The sequence below is a fragment of the Trachemys scripta genome, chromosome 2 (genome assembly GCF_013100865.1).
Source record: "Trachemys scripta elegans isolate TJP31775 chromosome 2, CAS_Tse_1.0, whole genome shotgun sequence".
NCBI classification, from domain to species: domain Eukaryota; kingdom Metazoa; phylum Chordata; order Testudines; family Emydidae; genus Trachemys; species Trachemys scripta.
This window is the reverse complement of record NC_048299.1, coordinates 151,882,334-151,904,172: the sequence shown is the minus strand read 5'-3', so window position 1 is coordinate 151,904,172 and position 21,839 is coordinate 151,882,334. Positions and strand designations below refer to the sequence as shown.

Below are 21,839 nucleotides of genomic sequence, written 5' to 3'. Positions count from 1 at the left end.
TTATCATCCACTCTCCCAATTCTTGGCTGACTCTCCATGTGAACTTGGCTTATCTAAAAGAAAAAAAACCACCTCTCCCGCCCCTCACTCACCGTTTTGCAATTTCCCATAGCCCCCAAACATCTGAGTAGCCAAGAGAGCATAGACACTTGGTGCCCTTTTCACCTGGTTGCAAAGAATCCCAGTAGATGGCTGTAGTATTGTAGGCTTTGTAACCATGGTCATGGCTACTTCATAGCTTATTGCCCACAGCCTTCATTTGTGTGCTGCTGAGGTGTTGAAGAGCATAGTACAGGTTGGGGTTACGTCTTCCTTCCAAAATAAGATGAAAATGGAGCCTGGAATAGGGTAAAATGTGCAGCGTCTTCTTTCAAAGCAGAATAGATCCCAGCGCGTTCCAGAACTTGTAATGCGCAATAGCAGGGTCCACACAGACACTTACTGCATGGAAGGCTTGTGCACTGTAGAGTTACACTCCGGCTTGCTGCGCACCAATTGTTCGTATAGACGAGGCCTTGGTAACAGGATTTGGTCCAAAAAAACGTGGTTGAGAAGAGAAACAATTCAGAAGGCCAGAAAGCATTGTGTAAAACTTGTACGTACTCTGGAAAGTATTCCCTTGTATGTGCTTTGCAGGCACTTGGAACCGTCCAGTGACTGACTGGTTCTGCTTGCTGTTTCCTTAACACCCTTTCTACATACAGTAGTGTTAGGAAATTGGTGAAACTGAGCGCAGTACAGTTCATGCTGAACAATCACACGGTAAGTCTTTCATTCCCTTCCAGCCTCTCTCATGTAACAAACCCTCACATGCAGGTGCCTGCGTGCACGCTAAAGCAAGAACCAGCCCTGTGTGTTTTCACATGCAGAGACACTTCTGCAGTGTAACTATAAGTCTCCCGAATACTTGCGTCATAAGAGAGACTGTTTTATGATGATGATCTCTATTCTCTTTGCCTCTTTCCAAAGCCTGCACTTTAATTCTGACGTCCTGGATTTATATAGTCCCTCTCATCCAAATGATTCCTGCTTCTTTACAAACATAATACAGGACTCTCTCTCTCACTCACTCAGTCATTCCCGTCACTGAAAGGCAGCCAACTCTGGGGAGGAATGTATGGCATTGTGATGCACTGCTACAGCCTAAAGGCAGAAAGTGAAGAACACTGTATCCAGATGGAACTACTTTGGGAATTCAGGGAGATGAAATGTAATAGCATTCTAGCATCCTGGTCACATTTCTATCTAATAGACACCCCTACCTTTGGGGAGGAAAGGGCCAAAGGATGTTTAGCTGCCGCAGAGGCCAGGACCTCGGACTTACAGGTCTGCCAATAGGTGGTCCTCCAGCAATGCAGTATGTTCTCATACTGTTCTGGGGTGTTGACTCAAAGATCATTTTCAGAATCAACACCAGTTACAACAGCACTCAAGGGTTTTCCTTGGAGGTTTCCTGTACTTGTGCAGGCCCTGGATCTGGTCCTCTACTGTTTGCAGAGCTACTGGAAATTAATAAATAACATTGCATTACATTGTTTTCCTGGCTTTCATTGGGAGGAAATATCAACCACAGGTGCTTGGATATGATGACTCCTAGAAATACCTATATGATAGGATCAATGGCCTGGAAATCAGGACTCCTGGGTCTGTCACCTACTCGCTGTGACACCTTGGGCAATTCTCCTAACCTCTTACCATCCCTATCTTACACATGAGGAAATTCATTTCCCTCATTGGAGGTGTAGCAAGACTTAATTGTTTATATAGCACTTCGGAATCCTCAGACTAAAGGTAAAGGGCCAAGTATCCTTGCCAAAGAACATGTGTTAATGTTATCTCTGTAATACACGCAGCACTGGGGAGAGTGGCCCTCTAATGATTTATTCTTTGAGGTTAGCCGCAGAAGTAAAGTGGTTAGCAAAGTAAACGGAGTGGTTCAGTCCTGCCAAGGCCCTTGAAAGAACAGAGTATGAGTCAAAACAATCAGGGGCCCCTAAATGCCCATGAACCTCAAATATATAAGCCTTGTTGTAAACCTGCCACTCACTGTTAACTTTGCTTTTTCATTGACAGAGTGAGCACTTTTCATTCCTGGGTATTAACAATCAGTCCAACCTGACTGACATGAGATGTCGGACTACTTTCTACACTGCACTTGGGCGCCTCCTCATGGTGGACTTAGGTACTGCAACCCCAGTTACCAAATGGGGAAATTGGGTTGCTAACTTTTGTACACAGGGCTCTTAAATGTTCTAGTCCCCTTGACTGTGGAAGGTGATGCCTTAGCCAGTAAAAGCTATTGGAAACAGCAGAAGCCCCACCAGGAAGGGAGAGAAGTCTTGAGGGGGGAGGGATTGCTGTGATACTGTGTACTAGCAGGAGAGAGATGCATGCCACTAATATTTAGAGCTAAGTTTTCCTTCACAAGCTGACTCTTACAGAGAAACCCATATGCAGTCTTGATTCCACAAAGTTCTTTCTGCATCCCTAGTCTTTTCTCCATGTTAGGGATTGATAAAGGCACCATCTTTATTCAGAGGAACACAGGCTCCCTAAAATTAGCACCCTCAGTGCCTGTCCCTCACCTGCGCACACACTGCTGTGGGAAGTGGAGTCTGGCTGGAAGGTGTCTATTCTCTCTTGATTCTCTTTCAGGGGAAGATGAGGATCAGTATGAACAGTTCATGCTGCCCCTCACCGCTGCATTCGAGGCTGTGGCACAGATGTTCAGCACAAACACTTTCAATGAACAAGAGGCAAAAGTAAGTCCGAATTGCGCAAGACAAACTTTCTAGTTAATCGGTGCCTGGGGATTTTGCATCCATTCTTTTTCCAGCAGGGGCCTTGTCATCCATGACTTAATCAAAACTTCCTTTAGTGCTTTACTCCCAATGTTTTGGGAGGTGGTAGCCAAGGTTGGGGAGACCCTGATCTCTTAGAGACAGGGCAAATGATTGCTAGAAGGGGTCCAGGCATTTGGGGAAGGGAGGTGTCTCATTCACCCAAAGTAGCTCAGACACAGTGCATGGCTTTAACCAGTGACACCTCTCAGTATCCTCTCTGCCTTGGCTTAACTTGGGTGCATTCCTGTTGCTTAAGGAGAAGGAGTGTCCAATTTTTGAGACTGGAGGCCACCAAAGAAACACCCTATTGCTCTTGGTTGGAAGGGCGGCGGGCTAGTGCTGGCCAGGAGAGGGAAATGTCAGGAAGTATGTCACTAAACATGTAATGTGTCTCTCCCTTCCCAATTCAGAGGACCTTGGTCGGCCTTGTGAGAGACCTGAGGGGAATAGCCTTTGCCTTCAATGCCAAGACCAGCTTTATGATGCTCTTTGAGTGGATGTATCCTCACCCTAAAATCCCACTGGCCACGACAGAACTGAAGACTTAAAGGCATTAGCCCTCCATACATTAGAATCGAGGGATCTGTGGTTCAGGGCTGTTGCTCCCAGAACAATAGGGCAAGAAGGGACCATAAGGGTCATCTAGTCTAGTCCCCTGCCAAGATGCAGGATTTGAACCCCTTGAGCACCCAGTTAATTTTGTATTCAGTTTTGTATTCGTTTTTAGTTCTTCTCTTTACAGTCAAGAGAATTTACAGCTCCTGGTGCATCTCTCTCAAGCTTTAAGAAAAAACTCCTTTCGGGAGCCCTGCCTGTGGTTTCATATTACATTCTGCCACAAAGGAGACTAGAAATCAGTTTATAAGGTTTCAGGTTGAATTCCAAATTGGCCTAAAGGCTTTAGGCACCAAAATTCCTCTGGCTTTTAATGGGAGTTAGACACCCAACTCCTTTAGGCTCCTCTGAAAATGCCACCCTACATCTCTTGCTCCCTAGGGCTGGCAGTAGTTGGGAAGTAGCCTTTTCACCTTGGTGACCCCCCAAATAAGGCTGATTAAGGAGCAACACCTGTGGACTCCAGGTGTTGTTTGTAGTCTTCTGCCTGGTGGAGGCCACATGGCCATAACATGGGGCAGGCTGCTTGGAAAAGGTGGACGTAAAATGATCATGGCTGGCTTTGGCAGCAGTGGATGCAGGCATAGAGATACCCCATTATGTCCTTTTGCCCCGAAATTTTGCAGCCATGGATTGCAGTTATTATACTGTGTAGGTAAATATTACCAGCCAAATGATGGTTTAAATGGAAACAAATGACTCTCTTCTCCAGGAGAGTAAGCCCCGGCCAGCACCATTGGCTGAGTTTAGTGCCCAGAGAGAGGCCAGGAGGAAGAGAGCCTCTCTCCAAAGGCTGGAGCAGGGCAAGACCTTTGACTTGAGTTTAAACTGCTGAGCTTTCCTTCATAATTGAAACAACAAAGTTCCTTAGCTTCTGAGTTGCAGCTATCCATCCTATATGCCAATTCTACAACGGGCGATTGAACTGTGGTACCACGACCCAGCCTGTACTACACCTGTGCTCAAACTGATGGCAGAGTTGGTGCATAACAGGTATGAGACTCCAACATCCAAAAGCAAATGGGAATTCTTGTCTCTTCACTCTGTCACCCATTAGTTTGGGGCTTGATAATGTTCTCTGCTGCCAAGCCATGTCTCTTCCATTTCCCTCTGTTTATGCTTTGCAAGTTGCCAGCAAAAAAAAGCAGCCACCCTCTCAGTAGGGAAGCAAATATAATAGTTCACATATTAATCCTGCATCATGACCCAGTTAAACCGAAGAGCTGTCCTTCTGTAAGCTCTTAATGGAAGAGAATGTGTGGAGAGACTAGATCAGAAACCAGTGTTTGTTTATTGGAGTACCTGTTTCTGGGCCCATCGCCATAACATCTGAGAAATTTACATTAATTTCAAAACATGCAGTTAAAATGAGTGCTGCTCCATCTGGTGGTCAGACGACCAGTGGTTCTTTTTGCTAGCAGATAGATCTCTGCCACTGTTCAGATAATTGGGAAGCTGCCTAACATGTGAGTGAAAGATTGCCCAACGTTTAGCTCTGGAGTACTGCCAGGTGAACAGAACTCTGTACGCGAGAGCACTGCTAAGCGTTGTTATAGCCATGCAAGAAGGAAACTAGACTTGAACAGACACGGGGCTTTATTGCTCTTGAGGATCCATATTGTTGTGCTGTTGACCAAAGACAAAAGAGATATTTGTGAAAGGACAAACCCTCATAGACTAAGGCCAGAAGGAACCATCATGATCATCTGCACATTGCAGGCTACAGAACCCTGCCCACCCACTCGTGTAGTAGGCCCATAACCTCTGGCTGAGTTACTGAAGTCCTCAAAGCTATTGAATCTCCCCCTTATTTGTTGAGGTGTAAGCTAGAAAAAAGATTCCCTTACTACATTTAAATGTAGTTGAAAATGTATTCATCTGTAGGGAAGCAAACTATCTAATTGCCAAGTGCCTACAGCGCAGTACGGCTAGGGGTTAGTCCCAGCACTGCCAGACCTTGCTGGAAGGCTGCCTACCAAGATGTTCCTTGGGTTTCGATGACAGTAACATAGCAGTTATTGCTGAGGTGGGATTTCTGGCATGTGCGAAACTTAATATTCTTAAACCATGTGAAGCACAGGCCTTTTCTTTGGAGACAGCAGCTCTCTTGTCTCCATCTCTGAGCTGTCTGACTTAGATAGTGCCATTATTATTACCAGACTGGGGCAACTGCTTCTGACCTGCCACAAATGGCTCTAAGCTCAAGGATACCACAAAATAGATCAGCAGGGCCGATGGTCACTCCTTTCTCCTTCGCACACCTGTGTGAGCAGCTCTGTGTTTACTTTGTTCTGTTCTCCCTTCTAGGTCCCAAAGGCTACAGTTTGATGTGTCCTCACCAAACGGCATCTTGCTCTTCCGGGAAACTAGTAAAATGATAACTACATATGGTGAGTCCCCAGCGTCTGCCCTGACTTAGCTCCTGACTGCTGGTCTCTTCGTGAGCAGGGGCTGGTGCCCTGGTCAGTGCTGCCTGGGGTTTTGAGGAGGAGATTGGGGTGAGAGGCAGGGTGAAGTAACTTGCCACATTCTTACTGGCCTTGCTTGTATAAAGGGGGAGAATTCTCTCCGCGACCTGATGCCAGACAGACGGGTGAGAGCTTAGGGATTTTGCATGGGATTGAGAGAAGGAGAGGGTAGCTCATGGCTCTTCTGGTGGAGGCTAAGCAGCAGCTTTGCTGAGCTTCACATGACCAAATGCCTTTCTGTATGGAGTTGGGGGTTACTTGGGGACTGGATCCTACTGCTAAGGGAAGCCATTAACACTGTCCTGTTCCCATCAGCAAAGCCACACGCTTGCGTTCAGCCAGGCAGACCAATTCTCTCACGGTTTCTAACAGCGTGGTGTGTAGGTAAAGAGCCCTGCTACTAACCAGTTCCTGTTGGGACTTATCACATCATAGAACAGGACAAGTGGTTGCTGTAAGCTTTACTCATGAAACCGGCCCAGAGTTTCAGCACCAAGTGTCCATTTTCTGGTCAGACAGACAGCTTTACTGCTTTTTCCCCATACTGAGCAATACACTGAGATGGGGTCTGGAAGCAGTGCTGTGATACTGAGTCTCCTTCTGTGCTTGTGCAGGAAATCGTATCCTAACGCTAGGGGAGGTCCCAAAGGATCAAGTCTATGCCTTGAAGCTCAAGGGGATTTCCATCTGCTTCTCTATGCTGAAGGCTGCGCTAAGCGGCAGCTACGTCAACTTCGGTGTCTTCCGTCTGTACGGGGACGATGCACTCGACAATGCCTTGCAAACCTTTATTAAGCTCTTGCTCTCCATCCCGCACAGTGATCTTCTGGTAAGCCAACACACCTGTGATTAACCACTAGATCTCATCTAATCACGAGCTATGTGCCAACTGCAGAGCACCCATTCCCTGTGTGCTGATTCCGGCTGACACCTATACCTGTGTTGCAGACTTAGCTAGGATGTTGATATACGTACATCTGCTTTTCTCTCTCTAGAGGGCAATTGTAGGTCATGTTCGGTGCTTCATGCCCAAAGGCCCACACAATTAGATATGCCAAACTCAGCAATGAAAACGATATAGTGCCAGTGTGTGTGTTCCTATGAAGTAATTCTTCAGTGTCTTGCTGCTCAGAAGGCTACTCCTCACTCTGACAAACAGGAGTTGTACTTGTCCTGTCCCCTCCCCGTATGCTGCTGCTTGCAGTAACGTATTTGGAGACTAGAGTTACAAACCTAGCTGGACTGTAGTAAGGGAAACGTTGGACCTTTGGTGTTCATTGAAGGGATTTCCTAATGCCAAGTGCCATTAGCACTAATACTGAGCCCGAGTTGCTGAGCTTTAAAGAGTTAATTCGACAACAGGGCAGTTACAGCCTTCTAGGCAGTCTTCCCGTTTTCCAAATGTGTCTAGTTTCCCTCCCATCTGCCCCAGCTCCTGCCAGGTCCCAGTACACACAACGATCTCCCTCTGCTCCTGAAAAGCAGGCAGTGCAGCCTTGTATGAGCTGGGACAAGTGCCGGGGATTCTGACAGGCTGATATCCATTGCATATCATCTGTCTCTGTTCTACAGCAGAGCTGCTCGGACTCCAAGTTGCAGTAAGCTCTGCCTTGAAGGGAAGCACTATTAAAAGGGTGAAGAGTGCAGGATGGGAAATTAAACAGTGGCTTTTGAAGAAATAGTGAAACTGTACAGATGAGTGAGCTTGTGCCTTTCCCACAGGGTCCTGGGATTCTGGGCAAGACAGAACTACTTCATATTCAGCAGTCTGCTGCATGCCCAGAGTCCTGTCTGAAAATAGCCCCATTCCTCCTCACCCACCCCATTTCCCTAGGGCGTTATGCTGCAGCTTCTCTCTTCCCTTCTCTCATCGGGGGCGTTGGCAAGTCTCTGTAGAGCAGCGACCCAAATAATCCCTTTCTTCTCTGAAAAACACTTTATGCAAATGGAGACTTTTCCTTACCTTTTGAGGCTGTGGGCAGAGCTCTCAGCACATCAGCAATCAACACAGTCTTGTTAGAGGCCAGCCTGACATCTGTCTTCTATACAAGCCTGGAGTACAGTATTCTCTGCCCACTGCCTGCCTGTGCTGACATGCTTGGCCAGAATCTCTGCAGGGTTGGTGAGAGTTTGCATCATTATCCAGGCCTGTGTGCTCACTAGACTTCCTACCACAGCAGAACCTGACCCTAATGCCCCAAGGGCTCACACAGGGGGTTCTTTGTCTGATAGGTTGCCCCTGACCCATCAAAGTAGAAGGCTGCATGTCCAGCACTGGAGTTAGCTGACTAAGTCCCCAAGCCAAAAACTGGATGAAAAAGATATTCCAGTATTACACTAATGAAGGAAAGGTGGCTGGATACTGTTGTGTGACACTGAGTACATAAAAGTGATGAGCTAAAAAATGTAAATATAGCGCACATAAGTTGTCCATGGGGAATGTTTTCATAAGCGTTAGTCAAGTAGACTCTCTCAATGAGCAACTTCCAATTGGTTGAAAAGTGGGTTGAAAGGGATGTGATTAGACTTGCTCTGCTCTGCAGGAAGTCCTGTGCTTGATTCTAAATTAACCATTAGACCCTAAAATCTCTTCCCTCTTTCTCTCTCTCTCTCTCTCTCTCTCTCTCTGCAGGATTACCCCAAACTCAGCCAGTCATACTATTCCTTACTGGAAGTTCTTACCCAGGACCACATGAACTTTATAGCCAGTCTAGAGCCCCATGTAATCATGTATATTCTTTCTTCCATTTCAGAAGGTCTGACTGCACTAGGTAACCATCTATATTCTTTTGGGGGTACATGCAACGGGCTCTTTTGGGAATGAGGGGAAGATTAAGGATTTTAGTTTAAATTAGCATAAATTTAAACCATTAACGAACTAGAGTTCAGAACTATTTATGATGTAGATTGGGAGGGAGTTTGTTTAATTTTCATGGCACACCTTTTTTTGTCTATGGTAGTACACCTGTACCCTGATATAACGTGACCGGATAGAACACTAATGCAGATATAACACGGTAAAGCAGCGCTCCGGCAGATCAAAGCAAGTTCGATATAACGCAGTTTCACCGATAACGTAAAAAAACTTGGCTCCCGAGGACAGCGTTATATCGGGGTAGAGGTGTACCTAGAGGCCACCAGAGACGGCTGTCCCCAGCCTGGCACACACAGGCTGCCCCCAGTGTGTGTGCGCGCGCGCGCACACACACACACGGAACTAACAGTTTAAATAGACAAGAGATTAGAGAGCTTGTTTTGTCCCCATTTTAGAGCTGGGGGACTGAGGCACAGAGAGGTTAAGTGTCTTGCCTAAGAAGGTAGAGCCAGGAATTGCACCCAGTGTCCCAGACCAGTGCCATAACCAGGGAAGAAAAGAAAGACATGTGGTCTATAAAGATGGCTGAAATGAGTCCATGGAGGAGCAAACGAGGAGGACAACTTTGAACTCTACTGTGCATGGCAATCCTCGCTAAATTAATGCCCCATATGGAAGGGGAATTCCGTTTAATCCCTTAAATTTGCAATAGAGCAGTGGGTAACGTAATAGAAAAATCTAGCTGTAAAAAAATGGAGCTCTGTAGATGAACAGGCTGAGTGTTAATTTAGCTCAGTCAGTATTCCTGGTGCTCTACACACAAGATAGTCCCAAATAACTTGTGACCTCAGAACCCTTCCCAGCCAACGCACATGGGCAGGAATAGCACTTACTGCAACGAGTTTCCCATTACCGGCCCTATAGTCACACCTAACATAACACGTGGTGATGACCGACAGGGAGGGGTGCAGAGAGGACATCAGTAAGATCATGTGGTTACTTTGGGAAGTTAGATGCATGTCTTGATGTATCTAGTTTTATATTGCTAATGGTGACTGTACCCACATGGATATGTGTGGTACCAAGATTTATCTTCATAACATCGTTTTAAACTACTATGTTGTGGGCCCAACAAAAATGACCCCTGTACCAATGGGGTCTGCTCCCTCCAAATGAGTCTGTTAAAGGGAAAGAGCTGCTTATATACAACAGAGGTAGTTTTAATGTGCTGCTTAGTCTTCCTAAAAAGGCACTGCAGTTCCCACAACCCAAACTGTGACAGCAGGCAGCTGAGAGCATCACATGCCAGACATCTGCTGGTTATATGGGAAGCTGTGCTGAGTTACCCTAACTACGTGCAAACACAAGTGAACACTTTTATGGCTTCCCATGTCCTGCACACATGAACAGGGCACAGTGAGCTAATGCAGGGTACCATATTGCTTCACCTCCAGTTACTGTGGGCTTGCACACTGGAGAATCATTAGGGTGTCAACTTGTCTGCTGCTGGCTGGCTTAGGATAAATTTGTGCTACTTGGGTAGGCCTCAGAGGGGAGAAGGGCTGGTCAAGTGGTGATGGGCTTGTTGGGGGGGGGGGGGGGTCTTTCCCAGCTGTGTCTCATGGAGGGAAATGCTCGTGTTGTCCCACTCTATTCCCTTTTTCTTATCCTCATAGACACCATGGTTTGCACGGGCTGCTGTTCCTGTTTGGACCACATTGTCACGTATCTCTTCAAGCAGCTGTCCCGCAGCACCAAGAAGAGAACCACTCCCCTGACCCAGGAGAGTGATCGGTTCCTGCACATCATGCAGCAGCACCCAGAGATGATTCAACAGGTAAAGAGGGAAGGGGACCAGTAGGGGGGATATGCTGCTTGTTGCAGTGTGCTGTCCCCATCTGGTGGTCAAAAATATGATTATGCTGAACTCTTATCAGTGCTTTTCATCTTCTCTCGCAGTTGCTAATCCTCAGTCCCCAGCACTGCTCCCCCCAATTCTATAGCTGAAGTCCAGCGGGGCTAAAGGACTTACCTGAAGCCAGATGGGGTTGGGGTAATTTTAGGAATCAGCAGGTTGTGCCTTCCCACCACAGATTGGATGCACTGTTTTTAAACTTAAATTTGAAAAAAAAAAAAAAAAAAAATAGTCAAAACCTTCTAAACTTTTTAAATATAATTTTAAAAATACCCCAATAGGTATAGCCTGTGTTGTGGGACTTACTGGTAGCTAGTAAAGCTGAAACCAGAAAAATATCTGCCAGCAGCAAGCATGTAATCTTACACTATTTTAACACAAGAGCCAATTCAAAAGAGGCTAGAAAGCTTCAGGAGGCTATATAAGTGTTCACAACAGAACAGAAACAGCACAATCCTGCTGCTTAATGAGGCAATGACCAGGTTCTTCCTGTGGGGATCAACACTCTGCCTTGAGCCTTTTGCTTTATCTACTCAAGCTGTGTTTATTACCTTGTACAGCAAACACTACCTTGGTGCCATTATGCTGGAGTTCATAATCACCTCCGCAGGATACATTTAATCTGGTTTTGTTCCTGCAGTCGTGTTAGCACTTTTGTCATCTTCCTCTTACTGCTGTTCCATGAACACAGAACTGGCCAGTTTCCTTTGCTGGTCGTGAATATAGAGTGTAAGATCTGTAATACGACTTGTAAAACCAGTCCGATAGTCCTTTTCCTTGCCTGAATCAATCCCAGCTCCTTGTAGACTGACTTCCTCTCTCTCTGTCATTCAGTTAATCTGCCAGGTGAATTGCTGCATATCTCCTGGGATGGTGGGTCTGCCCCTTTTTCACCAGAGGTTCCATTACTGGGATCTGTTCATTCACCCCTTTTGGTGAAACACTTGTCCCCCGTGTGCCCCCTTTCTTCTCCCCCCCCCCCCCCAACACTTGCTTGCTTCCGTGGTGGCACACTGCATTCCCATGGGGGCATCCAGCACTTCTCCCAGACTTCGAGGAGGAGCAGAGACCATTGTGCTGCTCTCATGCTGCCCCCTCCTGGCAGATCTGGTTGAAAAAAGCAGCAGGCTTTGTGTTTGGTTAGAGGAAGTTGCTACAGCACAAACTGGAGCCTTAGTCTGATACAGGAAGAGACTGGAAGCTGCTTGTGTGAACCAACAGTGTTAAGATCTTGGGCTTACCTTTGAGTCTAGTTCTGACTTGGCCTGGCAGACCATGGGTGGGGAAGACAGAGTGTGGAGAAGAGGCTTTCCAATGGATTGAAGGGCATGCTCACCTGCATGCACTCCATTTTAGGTCTTGCATGCATCTAGTTTGAGGTGGTTCTTAGACAGGGATCCCTTTGGGACAATAGAGGGAGTTTCCGCCATGGAGCCCCAAATGGCTTTCAGCTGCTGCACACATTCCTACATAGGAGTTCATTGTAATCTATTGGGAACATCCATGGTCTCTCCTGGTATTTCTGCTTACCACAGCATGATAGCATTGCAGGATTAAGAGGCAACCTGCTGAGGCTCAAATAGGAGACACGTGAATAGTCCAGGAAGCTCTGCGCAGACTGGAGTTAATCTCTATAGCCTCAACACCTGGGGCAGCTTCTGACCTCCAATTAAAGTAACGAAAGTGAGACCACCCAGGACTAGTGGGAGACAGCAGCAAACCTGGTTTCAAATAAGGGTCACCTGAGAAGAGATTATGCTATTGGTAACCCACAGTCAGCTCTAATGGCCCAGGAGGGGGGTGGGATGGTAAATACTGACACATGGTCCCAGGGCAAGAGGTGGGTTTGAGGGAACAGCCTAACTCTGCGGACTTTCCTCTATCTTTCCAGATGTTGTCAACCGTGTTGAATATCATCATCTTTGAGGACTGCAGGAATCAGTGGTCCATGTCTCGACCTCTGCTGGGCTTGATATTGCTCAATGAAAAGGTAGGCAGGCCCAACCCCTCTGGCTGGGTTAAGCTGACTTTAATCAGGAGTGACCCAAGGACTTGAGCCCAGTCTCGTATTCTACAAATGAACAAGGGGTACTCAGGCAGAGCTGGGGTGTGGGCAGCCAGGCTTGGCATGGCTGTGCGCACTGCGGATTGAGCAGGGAAGCTTGCATGGCACTTGCCTGCACCATGATTAATTCTAAGTCCTGTGAGCTCCTCATTTTCCCAAGTCCTAGAATCTATCCAAAATAATCATTGCGCTCTCTGCCTTGCCCAGCTGAGATGAGCTGGTGCCATTCAGCACTCTCCTCTGAAGGCTGATCTTCCTTCTCTTGTCTCCTCCCAGTATTTCTCTGACTTACGGAACAGTATAGTGAACAGCCAGCCCCCTGAGAAGCAACAGGCGATGCACCTCTGCTTCGAGAACCTCATGGAAGGCATTGAACGCAACCTGCTAACCAAGAATAGGGACAGGTCAGTATGGAAAAATCCCTTGGCCAAAGAACCTGGTTCATGACCCAGCAGTGCAGCTGACAGCTCCCCTCAAGGGGTGGCACTGCATGGTTAGTGAACCTGCTTCATGTGTCAAGGCCCCCAGAACACCATGGGAAAGGGCTAGGCTCCGTGGACACATCAGGCATTTGTGCCCAAGGTGGTGGTCATGCCTTGGATAGTTCTTGCCTCCTGGGGAGCCAAGTGCTGCATCTCGTGGGAGTAAACTCTTAAATTCCTTGGTGTAACACCAGCTTCCAGGGCCTAAAAGCCTGAGCACCTGCCCAGGAGCTATATGGAGCTAAGGTGGGTCCAACACATTGTGTACATGTTAGAATTGTTCCAAAAGCAGCAGCTCAAAGGAAAACTGGCTTCCTAGTGCTGATGTGCAGGAATAATGGAACTGTCACTGGCTCCCCTTTCACTCTTGCACTCAAGCATGGCAGCCTCCTACAAGCTGCAGTGTTCCCCCTGCATCTCACATGCAGAAAGCAGGGGTGCAGGATCTAAACCTGTGCATCTGCTCAGTGGAATGGGAGCAGGGCAAAGGGCTGCTGGCCCTTCCCTTTCCCTCACCAAAAACCTCCTCTATAGCATCTTCTCTTGTACGTGGTTCCAACTGGCAGGCCCCTCTGTGTATGCACTGCTGATTAGATACTCGTGCATCATGCCCTGTTGCAGAGGGAATGGCTGGGTAGTTGCAGGTTACATTATCACACTGGCTGATATGTTCACTGCTCCTCTGCTGCCTTCTCACTACTCACTGAAACCTGCAGGGCCAACACTACCTGACCTGAAAGGTCCCTGACCAGATACCCTTCAGTGGAAATGTGGAGCCTGTCACATCTGAGTGACCAAAATGCAGTCCTGTAGCTACTCTCTGGCTTCATGCATGATCAGACACTATAGATCCCAGCATGCACTGCTCCATCTTTGTCCCAGAATTAGCATTATAGGCTGGGAGTTGGAGCCTCCTGGCTATAGCAAAGTTTTAAAGGGGAGAGAGCAAGTTTCATGTAGCCCTTGTAAGTGCTGGCAAGCTGCCCGCAAGGCCCCTTGTTTGGCTGCCCCCTGCTCTAACATGCTGGTCTGTGTTCTCTGTAGGTTCACTCAGAACCTGTCCGCGTTCCGACGAGAGGTAAATGATTCTATGAAGAACTCCACCTATGGCGTGAACAGCAATGACATGATGAGCTGACACCTTCCCCTGACTCCACCTGTACAGAGCAGCATCTCTTTGGCCTGGACCAGAGGGGTTAACGTTTCCGATGGAAAGATAAGAGGGCGTTTCTGATCCCTGCTCTTCCCTAGGGTTGGACTGCGGTGCTGTTTGGCCGTACTCCATGTCCAAGGGAGGAGGGAACAGGAGCAGCGTTAAAACTCACCAGGGCAGGGTGCTTCTGTTTCCTTGGGAGGGGGTGGAGGGGCATAGCCCAGGGGTGAGAATCCAACATCTCCCTACCAGAATGTCTGGGTGGAACCCTAGCACTCTGCTGCAGCCTGCCTTGTATAAACATGTACATTTTTTCATAACATTTTGAACAAGGTTTATATTGACTCAGTTTAAAAAAAAAAAAGTATGATTGAAATTTTTACAGAGTCTAGTGCACCAATGCTGATGTGAGGGTTGTGTATGTGAGTGAGGAAGGTGTGTCTCATGCTGGCCTGAAGCTTTCCTGGGCAAGGGGGTGTGAAAGTGCAGAGATATATTTAGTGACAAGTGTAGAGAGAAGCAAAAAAAATGTAAAATTCCAAATGTATATTTTTTCTTATACGGCCCTTTAAATCACAACTTCCTGTTACTGTTTCCCCTTTGTTATTAGGAACTCTAAGCCATGCTGTACGATCATCCAGCTGTGCTAGCCCATGGGTGTCTCCCCTCTGTAACAGTAGATGCTGTCCGGTTGTCATTCAGCTTAGGGCCCTTCCCACTCAACATGTGGGTTGGGATGCTTCTCCCCCCGCCTGTCCCCAGAAGCCCCACAACACATTTTCCTTTTAATTGTAAATTGTCCCTTTGCTTCCCCTTCTGTAAAGCTGGAAGTGCAGGTGGAATAAGAGCCCTCTAAAGGTTGAGCTTCTCCCTAGTACTTGTAAAAAAAAAAAAAAAAAAAAAAATCCCAGCCCTTTGTTAAAGGACATAAGTGGCGCTCCCACTGAGCAAAAGAACTGCAGCGACTTCCCTTGAGGTAGTGCTTGTGTATATTTATATAGAGTGCACTCCTGAATGTATGGCACAGCCAAGAACATAAGATTTTTGTGTTGAATCTACCACCATGGAGGGTTCTTAATAACAAGGTCTGCATAGCATGAAGTACCTAACATCCCCCTTAAAACAAATCCATTTTTCTAAACCACCATATTAAATGTTTTTGGATATAAAATTTACTTACAGAAGAAAGTTAAGGGGGGGGAGGGGACAACCTGTTTGCCTTGTACTTTTCCACTATTGTTGCTGCTAGTTGTGTGCATCTCTAGCTCAGCTCTAGCCCACAGACACTGTCCTTAGGTTTTATTTCAATTTCTCTTCCCTGACACCACCCACTCAATTTTTTTAAAATTTTTTTTGTGCTTTCCTCTGGCGATTGTGTGTTGGGTCCTTTTTTGTGTGAGCAGATTGCTGGTTGACTTGTAAGGGTGTTTGCTGCATACAGTGTAAGCATTGTGACTGCAAATAAACTTCAATGGTTTCTACTGAGCTTGTCTTTTTGGATCTTGACTGTTCTGTACTGATCATCACCTCTACTCTCCCCTGAAGGGAGCTGCTATGAGAGAATGACTATGTCCCTCACTCTGATCTGCCTACTAGAGATGGAGGTATTTTAACAGCTTTGCATCTATTAGTTTGGTTTCACTTTTTAAATAAAATATTAAGATTTTTAGGCTGTTAGAAGGAGCAGGACTACCACAGCCAAGGGGAGATTAGTAGCCATTATACAATACACAATCTTCTGTTGTGCTTCATGCTGCTACTCCCAGGAGGGGAGTGTTCCACATCAAGTCAACCACAGGCTAGTATCTGGTCTTCAATCTGTGAAACCTGCCCTTTGTGCCCTAAACTCATTCAGGCACTACTTGTTAAAGCTAATGACAGCTATCTAACAGAGATGAAAGTAAGAGCTCATTCATTGGGTTTTGCCATTATAGCTGGATAAAAACTTGTCAGTATTTTATCCTGTAAAATAGCTTGCAGTTCCATCTAGACTCTCCCTGTGTCCAGGATCAGTTGCTCTGCTAGATTTCCACACTGCTTTCATGAACTCATGTCAAATTAAGCCAGGACGCGCGCACACACATTTATTTACAGGGTGCTTGGTAGTTAACATGGCAGAAATGCTGCCCTAAGAGCACCACAAACAAATTCTCACATTGAAGCCAAGTTGTCCAGGCCCAAAGTGGCCCGAGTCTTGCTTTGTTCTCTATCCCTCCACCATGAATTCATGTGCCTCTCCTGGGTAAGAGTCCACTTTAAACAATTAATAGGATGCTCCTGGCACCAGGGAATCTTCCTCCTCACCTTTCCTGTCCATCTCCATGCGTGGCTAGTAAAGTGACAAAATATTTCCATCCCAGTCCTCATGCAGATATTCCCCTCTCTGCAGCAACAGACTTTGTTTCCATGGCCTGGCTGTAAACAACATTGTTATACCCCTCTCTGTTACGAGCTGTTTCAATAGCAAAGAACTGGATCCTGGTGACTGAAAGGAAAAAAAAAAAATCTGTTTACCTAACAGCCCCCAGCATACACAAAGAAACAGATTTACTCGAATATAAGCTTTATTCAAACCACCCTGCACAAGAGACACCAGGGCTTCCAGACTTCTGACCCAGAAGTCTGGCATCCTAAGGCTGCCTCAAAATCATCAACCCTGGGAGCTAGGATTTTCCAGCACTACAGCAGGGACTGTGGATGCACCCGAAGGTCCTGATCCAGCCAAATGCTCTGGGGGCTGGCAGGCTCCCTGGCACAGAGCAGTTTCAGCACCAAGCAAGCCTCAATGTCTACACTGCCCAGGTCTGAGAAGAGGAGGGTGTACGCAGGTGCTTACTCACCAAATATTGTGTTCTCTTCCGTGTAGTCCTTAGTGCAGTCCAGACGGAGCAGGGTGCCATAGTTGAAGTCTTCAACTACTCCATCAAACTGCATACAGAAGGGGCGCCATTTCTGGAGACAGCAAAGAGAGCTTTCAGCCTTCTTTCCGGGAGGCAGATAAACTGTGTCCTCTAGTCTCCCTGCCACCTTCCTACAAGGGCCTGGGGAGCTCCACGGCCACTGGACTCAGCTAGAGTGAGCAGAGGCCAGAATCACTGCAGGGGTTCCTAGACATCCTGCCCAAGGTTTCTCTAAAGAGCTGGCGCTCAGAGATGAGCTTCAGGCTTCCTCAATGAAACGGGATGGATTGCAGGGGGCTTCAGTTTGGGAAAGTCTCTCTGAATAGTGCAATTCTGGTTGGGAGCGAGAGCTATATGTACAAATCTAGGACACAGTAGGGTACAGGCAGGCTAACCAAGGAGCCTCAAAACTATGGGTAGCAGGGAGCACTTGTGCAAGAGAATAGCAAGCATGTTGCTTGCACTACACAGCAGTCAGAAAGCAACACCCAACAGGAGACGACTTGAAATATTTGGCAGCTAAGGAAAGCACCTTAGCTTTTGTTTTGAGCTAAATATCAGCATACCACTATCCAGTCCCACTCTGGCCAGACAAACGCTCTCCATGGAGAGGGGGACCTTCCCCCTCACAACCACTCAGATCCAGAAGCTCACCAGTATCTCATGGGCAGTTTGAGTCCCAAAGGGTGATGATATGCATAAAGCACTGACCGCTTTGGCTGGTTCCGATTTGAGCTCCTCTGGATCAAGCACATCGATCTTGAGGTCACCAAAGCTTTTCCTGAACTCAGCATAGATCTGGTCATCGACTTTTGTAAGTTTCAGGAACTTGGGGTCAACAGAGGAAATAAGCTATAAAGGAAGCATGAGAATCAGATTAAATGAGACCAGGCAAGCAGCAGAGGGGTGGGTCGCCACAGCATTCATGCTGAATGAGAGGAAAAATACATAGGGCTTTCAAACACAGTGGTAACAGAGTTACCACTCCCTTGCCATCATGAACCACAGCCAGGCAGTGACACCAGCTCTTAACAAAAGCCCTTCACCCAACAACCTGGCCTCAGTTCTGGACCAGAGTGTCTATCAGTTACAGCTCGCTGTCACCTCTCTTGGTGGTTCACTTTCTCAGACTGGGCTGCAGTCCCCCACATGTCAACCCTGATTACCTCAGCAGGCCTGACTTAGGTCCATACCCAGCAATTCTGTTCCCTCCAGGAGCAGTAACAGTGATGTCCAGTAACCAAGCAGCTTTCTTCAAGCAAAGTATTTATTTAGCACAGAAGCATTTCAGAGCAAACTGCTGGAAGCTAAAATGGGAAGGGCTGCAAATGGTTCAAGTGATTTGAAAACAATCAGCTGTCTATATGCATGTTCAGCCTGATACTGAAACTTACCATTCCCCAGAGCTGGGGAAGGCGAAAGCTTCATCTGAGCTGGACCTGCCCATGTTAGAGCGACTGACCACTCTCCCCTGCTTTAGGCGCTGTCACTGTAATCTTACCCAGTCCTTTGATCACTCCAACCATTTACAGCACTACCCAACTTCAGTTTGGAGTGTGTCCTGTAATTCCCCAACCCAGTGTTTGTTAGGAGGTTGCTTATCGATACAGATTGTGTTGCTTTCCCCACAACCTCCTTATTAGATCAATACATTCATAAGGGAAAATCTTACAAGCCAATACACAATCCCTTCCCCTCACTGACCAAGTCACATTCACAAAATTACCACATCTCAGTCTTCATTTCCAGTGCCCAGGGAAATGAGAACTCATTGGCTAGAAACAAACTTGCTTCCAGTGTCTACAGCACTCCTTGCTATTCCAGCCCTGGGCTCCCCACACACTGCTGTGCTAAAGCCCCTCAATCCTGACCTTGAGCCCCCTTCTGCTATTTTAGTCTGAGGCCTCTCTCCGGAGAGACTGTGAAATACGCCAGTCGGGTAGTGGCTTATTACAAGGATAATATCAGTGGGTTATTTTTATTAAAATAAAAAGCTTGAGAAGCAATTCTCCATGGACTTACATTAAAATAGACTTCAGCGTGCTGATATGCTTTCATGGCCCAGATCATTTCAATGTTGGGCTGCAGAGAAAGAGGAAAAAAAGCTGTAACATCCCCTTAAATGCTGACCTGGCTCTGTGTCCAGCACCTTCCATTACCTAAGCATTTGCAGACGTTTTTGTAACATAGATAGGGCTTAGGTTTCTACTAGTTTCATGTTGATATTCTTCTCAACTTCCTGTCTAAAACAGGGGAAGGCTTGTGAGCATATGAAGAAAGCTGCAAGAGTAGCATCAGTCTGAGGAGATACAATTCATTGACATTCTAGGGCTGCTTTCATGCTAAAGTGCCTTATCAATTTAAGACGCAATTCAAACTATACATCAATTACACTTTCTCACCACTAAAATGCAACCACCTCTGGGTGGAACATGGAAATACAGTAGTTGTACAGTATTGTCAAACAGACAGGAAGTGGAAAAGAACACAGACAAATGAAACTATAGGGGAAACCTAAGCCCCATCTACATTCCAAAAATGGAAAGTTTACATGTTTCTGCCCAAATCATGTCTGAATGTGTTTCCCTCCCCTCCCCCTTGCCTACAGGGACTACATTATAACTGGGTTAGAGAACAATGTTATAAGCAGACACATCTAGGCAAGAACATATTTCCCTAATGTGGGTAGCAGTTTTTTCTTGTTCACCCAGGCAAGAATAAGCTATTTATACCAGGTTTTAGCCACCTCTGTGTTTCACAACCATATTTCAACATGGTTAAATTTGTGGTAGAGGCAGACTGTAGTTATTCATGTTGGAATTTAGATGGGACACTGAACTAACAAATAGGACAGGGGATGGGGTCTGGTATGAATGCAGCACTGATGCGAAGTGCCCATTTGACAGCTTTGGAGACTGAAATACTGTGTATATCCAAATGGGCATTGACAGTGCAAGCGTTCCCCTGTCTACCCACCAAACACTGCCAAGCTACGGGATTTTTAGCAATCACAAGTGGTTCTTTGTATTCATTTGAGATAGCATCAAACAAGGACTGGGAAGTTTAAAAAACCTGGACTACACACTTTCAGGCAACAGCTCGGAACAACTCTGAGGTCAAATACATCATGAAACTGAGACCTCAGGGGTAACAACTACACATCAACGAATGTAAAACTAAGTGCTGCTCCTATTCAACACCTTTCTTGGACTCGCAGAAAGACAACCCTATTAGTCCCTCATCAGTGCTCTCTCCAGCCTTTCTGGGAATACTCACATCATTGCCATAGGCTTCAGCTGGCAGGGACAACGCATGGGCTGCTGCCACAGCTTCCCCGGCCCCCTGCACATGAAACAAAGAGAGATGGCTGCTATTAGAGCCACAACTGGAACCACACAGAGAAATAAAGAGAACGTGGGGCGAGTTTGAGTTGTATTGAAACAAATCAGCACAACTAAATGGCAAATATATAAATCAAAGGAGTCAAACGAGCACTGTCAGGGTGCAGAAGACTGTACAGAATCCTTGCTCTGAAGAGTTTATAATTCACAAAGGAGGGGGAAAGGGTTGTAACATAAAAGCAAAGAGCACTTGTACTGGGCATGCAGCCCTAAATGTGCAGAGACCCTTTTACTCCTCACTACAAAGAGCAGCTCCCCGAGACCCACACATACATGCAACGCTAGTCTATGGCTGGGTGACATCACAGAGGGAGGGGGGCAGATGGAGGTACACATTATGCTCTCCCTTCTATGCCTGAGCGATTACAGGACACTGTGGGGCTCAGCCCCAGTTAGACACAATGAAAATTCACCTACAGAGCAAATTTCTGCCTTTGGAAGGCAGAAAACAGGGATGTGACATAAGGACAGCGTCCTAGGACACAACTCCCCTCTAGATGCTCTGTGAGGCATCACACCCTCTGTTCTGCCCTTCCAAAGGTTCTATCCCCCCATAAAGACTTTGTTTCACCATGATCCCTACTTACAAGGGCTCTGCAGGCCCCGCAGATCGGCCCCATGCACCCCCAAAACCAGGACTGTGTCCCCCTCCTTTCAAGGGCTTCATAATCACCAGGACTCTAAATCCATCCCCAAATCTTCTCCCCGACTTGGCATCTGCTAACCCCGACCCCGCCCACACACACACACTTTAAACTTCCCCCAACACCTCCCCAAGGCTCGACCCCTCCATCAAACCTTCCCCCCAAACTCCCCGCCCGGGGCTCGACCCCCGGCCCTCTAGGACCCACTTTTCCTTACCAGGGCTCCCAGGCCGCCTCCAGCAGCGGCCATGCTGCCTGTGACCTCTGACCCTCCATCGTCTCCCTTCCGCCTACACCGGAAGCTGCCCAGCCAGTGTGGTCACTGAGCATGCGCACAGCCGCGCTCGGAGGAGTCGAAGCGTGCAGGGAATGGCGCATGCGCAGGGGGGTGCCTGATTCGCTTCTTCCTGGGCAGATGCTGCGTGGTATTGCGGTGCCCCCTGGCTCCCTCTGGCGGCAGCTCCAGCACATCACAGCCTGTCCCTCTCCACCCTGTCCCTAGGCACCAAGGTCCCAGTGCCGCCCACATCCCAGGAAG

At 47.2% G+C, this 21,839-nt stretch overlaps 2 protein-coding genes across 3 annotated transcripts in view; one reads left to right on the top strand and one right to left on the bottom strand.

The window, feature by feature from the left end:
- XPO7 (exportin 7) overlaps positions 1–15,282 on the top strand; it is an 86,324-nt gene extending 71,042 nt beyond the window's left edge. For both annotated transcript variants that reach the window (XM_034761933.1, XM_034761932.1), the window contains exons 17-28: positions 699–762; positions 2,074–2,182; positions 2,656–2,762; positions 3,254–3,342; positions 4,344–4,451; positions 5,766–5,848; positions 6,541–6,755; positions 8,559–8,697; positions 10,418–10,578; positions 12,548–12,646; positions 12,998–13,125; positions 14,248–15,282. In XM_034761933.1, the coding sequence (XP_034617824.1) occupies positions 699–762; positions 2,074–2,182; positions 2,656–2,762; positions 3,254–3,342; positions 4,344–4,451; positions 5,766–5,848; positions 6,541–6,755; positions 8,559–8,697; positions 10,418–10,578; positions 12,548–12,646; positions 12,998–13,125; positions 14,248–14,341 (1,396 nt within the window). In that variant the 3' untranslated portion in view covers positions 14,342–15,282. The remainder of the gene's footprint in view (positions 1–698; positions 763–2,073; positions 2,183–2,655; positions 2,763–3,253; positions 3,343–4,343; positions 4,452–5,765; positions 5,849–6,540; positions 6,756–8,558; positions 8,698–10,417; positions 10,579–12,547; positions 12,647–12,997; positions 13,126–14,247) is intronic.
- Positions 15,283–16,418: 1,136 nt separating this feature from the next.
- Positions 16,419–21,600, bottom strand: PBDC1 (polysaccharide biosynthesis domain containing 1). The gene is made up of 6 exons (XM_034761934.1): positions 21,519–21,600; positions 20,533–20,598; positions 19,279–19,338; positions 17,968–18,108; positions 17,197–17,308; positions 16,419–16,841 (listed from the first exon to the last, which is right to left on the bottom strand). Exons 1-6 carry the CDS (start codon positions 21,549–21,551, stop codon positions 16,720–16,722), a joined length of 534 nt encoding a protein of 177 aa, XP_034617825.1. The 5' UTR covers positions 21,552–21,600; the 3' UTR covers positions 16,419–16,719.
- Between the last annotated feature and the right edge of the window lie 239 nt (positions 21,601–21,839).